This window comes from Grammomys surdaster, unplaced genomic scaffold (genome assembly GCF_004785775.1).
Source record: "Grammomys surdaster isolate TR1022 unplaced genomic scaffold, NIH_TR_1.0 126178, whole genome shotgun sequence".
NCBI classification, from domain to species: Eukaryota; Metazoa; Chordata; class Mammalia; order Rodentia; family Muridae; genus Grammomys; species Grammomys surdaster.
In genome coordinates, this window is record NW_021620984.1 from 476689 (window position 1) to 486006 (window position 9318).

General features: G+C 38.5%; 1 protein-coding gene across 1 annotated transcript in view; it reads right to left on the reverse strand.

Moving 5' to 3' along the window:
• Positions 1–1183: 1183 nt before the first annotated feature.
• Spata4 (spermatogenesis associated 4) overlaps positions 1184–9318 on the reverse strand; it is a 9434-nt gene continuing 1299 nt past the window's right edge. Inside the window, exons 3-6 of the mRNA XM_028757698.1 lie at positions 8913–9031; positions 8560–8801; positions 4703–4819; positions 1184–1323 (exon numbers count right to left, since the gene is read on the reverse strand). Of these exons, the coding sequence (XP_028613531.1) occupies positions 1184–1323; positions 4703–4819; positions 8560–8801; positions 8913–9031 (618 nt within the window). The remainder of the gene's footprint in view (positions 1324–4702; positions 4820–8559; positions 8802–8912; positions 9032–9318) is intronic.

Consider the following 9318-nt stretch of genomic DNA (forward strand, 5'->3'; position numbering starts at 1 on the left):
TTCTAGAAAACTTACCTTCCCTAGACCCAAGCCCACTATCTGACTACCTTCTCTTATTCTCAAGATACTTTCCCAGTGAACACATTAATCGTGTCTTCATTCAGCTGATCCTATCACCCAGACCACCCCATGGAGGAACTGGGTTGATTTGAAAGTCTGTCACTCACTTCCTGTCTACACAAGACAGATGGCTGTATGTTTTATGACCTTCACTACAACAACAGTGCTAAGCTTCATGGAGTCAAAGACATAGATCTGTTTCTAACAGCTCAAATAGACCCAGGATCCTTTCTACAATTAAGTACTCCTGCCATTCAATGGGATTACTAAACCTCAGAACCTCTTGCTTGCCTCCTGTAATGACTATCTTTGGTTGGCCACTTAAGACTACATCCAGAACTAGCTAAAACACCAGTGGCTGGGTATACCTATGAGAGGTTTTAATTAAATTACTTGAAATGGGTAGACTCATTTTTAATCCCCAAAATTTAAGGTGGTAAGATATACCTCTATTCTAGATCTTTTTGTGATTGGCTTCCAATCTCTTTAATCTGGGCTACACTTTCTGCAGGCAGCCTAAATATAGAACATGGAAGAAGGAAGCTTTCTCTCTTTGCCTGCTTGCTGTCACTCTTAGCAGCAAGTCCTTTCTTCATTGTCATTAAAGCCTACTTTTACTTACTAATGTTTCTGGCATGTCCTAAAGGTCAGCCAGGTCCTGCCAGGGTCTGGCTTTCCCAGGAGCCTTGATTTTGTGGAGAACCAACAATCTGAAACATTCTCAGAAAATCCCTAACGGCTGCCTGAACATTCTTAACCAGAGCAGTCACACTTGAACACTCCTAACCCTAGCAACAGTTGGCACCTGAATGCTTCTGATCAGCCTCCCGAGTTCCCATGGTTTGCCACCTGGCTATTCCAGTGTTTGAGTCCTCCCATGGAATGCCCCCATGGAATCTAACAATTTGTTCCAGCTTGCTGCTTTCTTATCAACAGAGTTTGGCTGTGTTCAGTGGTTTCTTGATGCACCTACTTACAAGCTATTTGTTGAGTCACACACACACAAAGCAATGCTTTCTAGATGAATTATGGTTAAGACACCAATTTAAGTTATTTATTATTTAAATACATCCAAGACTGGGTAGGTCCTTATATACCCAGATTGTGGTAGACATTACTGACATTACTTCTTCAAAGCTACTTCCTCCGTGTCCTTTATTGTTTCTTCCACATTTGTCATAGATTTTGAAACGTTCTCACAAGGTTTTCCACTTTGCTTCACATGGATTTCTTTACGTGGATTGCCATCATTGCCTGATTTTGCTGGGAAATTTAAAGTAACAAATAATTAATTTGTGGTTATGAAATATCTATACCACTGTCACTATCTCTCTAATATTCATAATGAATTAATAAACATAATGTTTAAATCATAGGTCTCATGGTCTCGTGTGTGTGTGTGTGTGTGTGTGTGTGTATGTGTGTGTGTGTGTGTATGTGTGTTACCTCCTCCAAAGGGAGAGCAATGCCTAAAAATACCCAGGATTTATTTTGGTGCATTTGATATGACTCATGTATTTTTAGATATTGCTTCAGAAGGCAGCTGAGCAAACAGAGACATGATTTTGTACTTAGCTTTGGCAAATATGCATGGCTCATAACACATTTTATAGATCTCTGATTACTCTGTCATCCATTCTGGGTGCCCAGACTCCAGGTCATTCCATTCTAATATGAAGGGCCAGTGGTAACTAAGGAATCTGCCTGTGTTATCCCTTCAGACAAAATTTAGTCAAATAAAAACAGAAACTTAAGAGTATAACTTTTTAAAATAGTAGCTTGGTTTTAGTGTTACTTCGGATTTTGTATTCCAGAGTACAGCTTGTAACTTCAGTGAGATTATGACCAAACCTAAACAGGAAAGTTCCTGGAGTACAGTACTCATTTCTCCTCCTTTTATTAACATTTAGCTTATGAATTCAGACTTGAGGAGATAGTTTATATACTTTTCATCAAAAGCAACTGAACTGGAATTACTTGAATACAAGCAATAAAATATTTAAAATAGTTTACCTGTATTAAATGACCCAAATCACATTCACAGCATTTCTTGTGTGACTAGAGTAAGAATCTAAGTAGCTAGAACAGGATTGAGAAACATAAACAGTGATAGTGTGTGTTCAACATCCCATTCAAATTGGCCTTGTCCAGGGAGGTTATCCTTCTTCAAACCCATAAGCCATTTTGAAAAGGGCATCTGAGAGTCACTAATGGGAACACTGGAAGGAAAGATGAGGATGGATATTCAGCAGTTCATTTTTCAATGGGAAAAGCCAAACATCCATCCTCCATGAAGTGCTTTCTGAAGTAATCAGAACAGCCTGTTTTCATTCCCCTGTTTCTTTTAAGTTTTAAGTTCTGATTGATTTCGTTAGACATAGCACCTCACCATGTAGCTCACGCTGGCTTAAAACTCTTGACTCTTCCTCCCTTACCCTGACAAGTGATGGATTTGAAAATAGATGGAAACCACCACGCCTAGTTTGGCATTCAGTTTTTCTAAATACCCAGGTGATCCTTTAGAGTGTCACAAAGGAAATAACCATAATCAGACATAGCCTTTGGCAAGTCAATTTGAATCAAGCCTTTGGGTTTTTGTTTTGTGTCTTAGTTAGGATGCCTATTGTGAGGAAATGACATGAGCAGAGCAACTTGGGGAGAAAAAGACTTATTTGGTGCACAGTTCCATTTATCAGATCATCAATAGTAAGAGCAGGACTGGAACCTGGAGGCTGGAGCTGCTACAGAGGCCATGGAAGGGTGTTGCTTACTTGCTTGCTTCCCATGGCTTGCTCAGCTTGCTTTCTTATAGAACCCAGGATCACTAGCCCACCCCAAGGGTGATACCGCCCACCATGGACTGGGCCCTCCCCCATCAATCACTAATTAACAAAAATCAGGCTTGCTTCCAGCCCAGTCTTATGGAGGTATTTTCTCAAATGGAGGCTCCTTTCTCTCTGATGACTCTAGCCTTTGACAAGTTGACATAAACCTAGCTAGCAGAACCCAAACCCTGTTGTAAATTTTTTAATTAACTAATTAAAAAAATGCTGAGAATCCACTACTCCCTCTCACCATTTCTCATCCCAAGTCAGATCCAACAGCCATAAGGAAAAAGAAGCAAGAGATGAGGATGGAGCCACACTGTCCTTGTGGTCTTCATCCCATTCTATAATTCCTTCCAGTCCTTCTTCTCAGTTCTATACTGTTCCTATTAACAGCCCTACCAAGCTGAAGCCTGTATTACAGTTCTCAATCACATGTAGATGGCTATGGGTGCTGAAGACAGACACAACTCTGTCTAGAATCCAAAGAGCAACTCTGGATGTTTCTTCAAAGAAGCATCGTGAGTCATGTCTGCTGGATTCTAATGTACCAAGTGTAGAATGTTACAGGTAGGTAGATGATGAGTTGGAGAACTGATGGGCAGCCTCATGTGTGGATAGTACAATCTGGCCTCTGAAGAATACTTGTTCTACAAGGACATCAAACAAAGAAAACATAATAATAATAATAATAATATTTATGAATTTTTAAAAAATTGAAATACTTTTAAAAATAGTTACAATATATATTAGTATATTAAAGACTTCCAGAGATCATAATTCTTTTTAATCGATCTGTTGAGATTGCTCTATCATATCTGATGGAAACAAAGAATATCGCCTACCTATTAAAATTTGACACTTAAAGAAACTTGATCCAACATGAATAAGTATGTTCTATAATGAAATTACTAATAATGGAACTGTCAGATAAAGTACAGAGAACTCAGAAAATGAATATTCAAGATAATCATTATCTTTTAAGTGAAAATGGATAATAAGTAAATATGTTATTCATTGCAGCCAGGTGTGGTACTAAATGTCTGTAACCCAGGTATTCAGAAAGCTGGAGGCAGGAAGACTGCTATAAATTAAAGGCCAGAATGGGCTATAAAACAAGATTGTATCTGAAAACAAAAACAAAACAAAAATTAAATAAAAAAATAAAATAAGAAGAACCTTGGTTTGGGAGCAATCACCCTTCCCTGCAAAGTAAAAGAAATCATAACCAGGCAGAAAGCAAGGTGGGCAGGCACATCATCCTGTGAAGTTTGTCAAAACAAAAACATGAATTCCATTACATGTTCTTGTGTCTACAAAACTGTTTCAATTTTTCCAGCCATAAAAAGAATGTAAAACATAAAGGCTTTCTTAACTGATTAGCTACACAATAGCTGGGAACAGGCTGACATGTTCTCATAGACTGTGGTTTACTGTAATTCAGAGGATTCTGTGTTGACAAGGTTAAAATAAGTGTCCCCTTGTCATTCCACTTCTGGGAAGTACAGATAGCCAATTGTTTTCCAGTCACCTCTAGACTGGCTCATTCCTCAGATAATACGTTTTGAGCTTCGTGAAGCTTTTCTTACTTCAGGAAGATGTGCTTGAGGATATATGAGAACTCAGGTGGCTTATATAATGTGTGTTAGGGAAGAAGACCTTTGACTATGCCACTCCAATTGTCAAGAAGTATGGAAGCACTAAATTAATACCTGGTTGTAAGGTGAAGTTCAAACCAACAGTTGAAGTTATTCTAAAACTTTAAAAGGACAGTCTTAAAAGCTCAGCAGACAAAAAAACTTAAAACCTAAACTTACCTAAAGAAGATACAGCTTTATCCTTTAAAACTTTTGACTTGCATTTGCGCTTACAGCTATGAGCAGGAAGACGGTCAATTGTGATTTCTCCCACTGTGGGTTTGACATCAAACCACCCTATAAAACACAAACACCAGAGATATTTTAAAAAATTCATAACAATCAATAGCTCCATGATGGGAGTTTAGCTCAGGTCCTCTGGAAGATCAGCCAGTACCCTTAACTGCTGGGCCACATCTCCCTATTCCTGCCCCACTGGTAATTTTTGATGAGAAAAGTAGTCACTGTATTTTAAAATAATTACTTTAGAGGTAGTACATTTACATTTCTGCAGTTTTTTTTATTTTGTTGTTTGTATTTGTTTACTTGAATGTATGTGTTGTGGGGAGGCAGGGCTCGTGAGTACCATGGAAGTCAGAGAAAGGCTTACAGGAGTCTACTCTCTCCTTGTGGATCAAGCCCAGGTCATCATGCACTGTGCCACACTTCCTTTCCCTCTGAGACTTCTAGATGGCCCCTTCTGTTTTTAATAGGTTTTTATTCAAGATCTTATATAAAAAAGATAAATCATAAGTATAATTCATTCCAACAATCTTTTGGGAGAATGAATACACCTGAAGCATCATTACACAGTTCAAAATAAATCACATAGCGACAGCTTTCTAAGCCCTCCACTGCTGCCCAGGGTATCCTGCGAGGACATTGACAACAGTGAGGTAGGTTTACCTATTTATATCGTTCACATAAATAAATCACGCAGCATCTATTTTGTTTTTGCAGATGTGTATTTGCTTTTGTGTCAAAATTATTTATTTTAAACTTATCCTATAAGATGTAGCACTTGAACATTTTCTCTTAACCTCTAGAGGCCCTTTCCATCCTTGTATTTTATCCTACAGGAAGTTTACTCACTCACCACTCAAGCTCTCAGAGGAAAACAAACAGATAAACAAACAGACAAACAAACAAACTTAGTATCCTCAGCACTGCAATAAGGATTAACTATCAACTATCAATCGCTATCAACTGCTTTGAGGATAGAGTTTTAGAAAAACTTTTATAATCAGAAGTACCAAAAATCAAATGAGCACAGTGAAATGACTCAACGGGTTGAAAGGTTCAGGTGGAAGGAGAGAACTGATTTCACAGAGCTTTCCACTGACGATGTGTGGTGTGGTCTGCACACAACCACACAACCCTAAACACATTCAGAGAGAGAGAGAGAGAGACAGAGACAGAGAGAGACAGAGAGAGACAGAGAGAGACAGAGGCAGAGAGACAGACAGAGACAGAGAGACAGAGAGATGGAAGAAGAGAGAGAGGGAAGGAGGGAGGGAGGGTGGGAAGGAGGGAAGGAGGGAAGGAGAGGCAGAGAGAGAGAGAGACAGACAGAGAGAGACAGAGACACAGAGACAGAGAGATGGAGGAAGAGAGAGAGGAGAGAGGGAAGGAGGGAGGTAGGGAGGTAAGGAAGGTAGGGAGGGAGGGAGGAAGGGAGGGAGAGAGAGAGAGAGAGAGAGAGAAGAACCATTTTGCCTGCTTCTGCGAAAGCTTGCCTGTCAGGCAGAGTCAAGTCAGGCTAGTGTCTACCGACAGATTTCCTGGCCTGCTGTTGCATGAAACCATAGGAGGGGATACACTTGAAGCTCAAGGTGAGGGGCTGAATGTTCTGTCAATCTTGGAGGAAGGAACAAGGAGGAATAGGGAGGCCTGTAGATGGGAACAGATATGTATGTCAGCCATTGTCTCTGCTGGCTTGTGACTTTGTTTCCCATGATACTGTAAAAGTATATAACGCCTATGAGAATTAAACTCCTGCTGAAGGAATGACGGAAAGCCCTCCCAATTTCTAACCTTTGCCTCTGAGTCTTCTTTTCAAGCTTTCCCTTAATTCTCACGCCCGCTCAGAGGATTGCTCAATTTTGTACCCACTGGACTGATACAATACACACACATACACAGAGACAAATACACACACATACATACATACACACACTCAAACACACTCACATACTTGCAAAATGAAAAATACAAATCAACCAGACTTTAGTATCAATTAGTTAAAGAGGGAGAAAAATGATCATGGCTGTATGAAGGTGTGTTCAAAAGAAAACAATATACAGGAACAAACATGGACTGTTAAATGAAATAAAACATTCAGTAGGGCCTGGTTGCTTGTTTTAGAAGTAACCTAGCTGGGATGTGGAGACTCATGTCTTGTGCTCCTAGCTTTTGTTTTTATTTGGTTGTTTTGTCTTTTTAATTTGTTTGTTCTTAAGGGAGAGAGTAGGAAGGTATAGAGCTGAGATTTAGAAAAGTAGGGAGGGTCTAGGAGGGGGTGGGGGTGACTGCAATCAGGATACATTGTATGAGAAGAACCATTTTCAAAAAAAATGGGAGGGAAGACATGGAGAAACTAGGGCGCATTGAGAGAGAGGAACTGCATCATAATATGTTGTAAGAAAAATACTTTTCAATAAAAGAAAAAAGATAGTTTCTCTGAAACACAACAAAATTTTAAAAAACCCACATAGAAAAGAAAAAAAGACATGTTGTATAAGGCATACATGTATGGGGACATAAGTACATGATAATGAACTTGCCTAGAATATATAAGGCCCCGGACTCAGGACTCAATCGCTCATACAACACACGCACAATATGTAAACATGAGTGTGTCTATGTGTGGTTAAAATTGAGAATAACATGATAGTACTCATAGCTTAAATCTACTTTAATAAAAGGAAACTTTCAACAAAAGCAGGGAGGCATTGGTTTCCGTGGGTGGAGTGTGTGGTGAGCTCAGTCAAGAAGGGGAGGTGTCGGTAATACTCCACTTCTTAAACTCTATCAAGATGCGCAAGTGCCTAATACCAGCATCAGCTTCTACAACTGTTCATGTATTATATACAATGGATGTATGACACATTTTGCAGCAAAATTATAATGTTGAAAACATTCACATTTTGAACATAAAATTCTGCAAAAGGATTCATGACTTGTATTCTTTGTTTGCTCACAAAGTCATGAATAGGACCAGAGACCATAACAAGTCGAAGAAGAGAAATAATATAACATAGGAGTCTAGAAAATGAACACAGAAAGGGTAGACTAAACCTCACACTGCACTCACGTGTGTGCTATCCAAATACCCTTAATATGGAGAAAAATTCAAGGTGCAGCCTTCCACCTTCCAGATACCAGGGAGAAAACAGTTCTGTCCTTCAGAAAATGTAGTTCAAAGGAAGAAATATTCTAATGACACGCATGTTTCTTAGAGAGTTGGTATGCTATAGAAACGCTCAGTTTTCTATGTTTGAAATACAGGCAGTGGATAAGATATATGATAAACATTTTAAAAAATAGGCAAAAAGGAAGCTAATGATAAAGACAGAATGCCACTTACACTTTCCCACCTGCCTGGGACAACTGACAGATAGTATGACAAGAGTTTAAGAAGACTTAAGATGACTTTGGGTGAGCCTTTGGAAACCTGCCCTTCCATCCACATACCAACAAATGTACTGTGGCTAAAAAGATCTCTGGCCATTTTCTTCCCAATACGATCCAAAATGATTCACGATAATCTACGTTTTTCCCAACAGCTTAAGAATCACTTTTTGTCAAATGTTCCTGCTCTCTTGAGTTATAGTTGACATGTGTTTTCTGTAAAAGTTTAATGAATAGACTGACAATTTTTATTGCTAAAAATCAGTATCTATCCCTATGTAACTTGTGCTTCTACAAAAAGGAATGGACTGACAAGTAATCCACTTCAGTAATAATAAATCATTTTACTGCCTGTTTTTCTCTCATTTCAGCTTAGGAACAGCATTTTTGATTTCCAAAGCACTCACCTGTCTCCAGGGAAGCCTTACCTGGATTTAATTTCCTGCTTAATTTTCTTTGCAGCATTTGCAAAAGGATGAGGAATTCTATCTTGAGTTCATTGCTGAGCATATTAGGATTGCTTAGTAGTTCCGATAACCTAATGTTATTTTTAATAGACTTGGATACTGTACTCCTGGGAACCAGGGGCAAACGCATTTGGTAACTATAGTCTGTGAAATTAGCATAATCTTCCTGGACACTTCTAATTCTGGAAACAAGAAAGGAAATATCGTTGGCAAACTATGTATTAGTAGCGAGCCTTGTGTCTTCAAAAGTTTACATTATATTAAGCTGTTGGAAAAAATCTCAAACTACTTACTCTTTATGTGTTAATAAAGTGTAAATCTCCTGAATCAGTATTTCAGGCACTCCAGCCTTGCAATGAATTGTTCCATGAATTAGTTCTTTAGGTAGTTTAAATTTTTTTTTCGCAAGAAACTTTAATAGAAAGAAAATATTTCATCATCAGAAGTTCTAGAAAAATAATCAAATGCTATGAATTTATTTCAATGGACTCTTTTCTCTTTTGAACTAATCCTTTATGTTAATTATCAACATTCACTATTATTTCTTCAGGAAAGCCACAATTATACACCACACTGTCATATACTTAATTTCATAGTTTATTTATAGTCTGTATATATAAACAACTGGAATTTGACTAAGCAGTTATATCATAGACTTAACATAGTCTCTCTCTCTCCCCCTCCCTCCCTCCCTCCCCC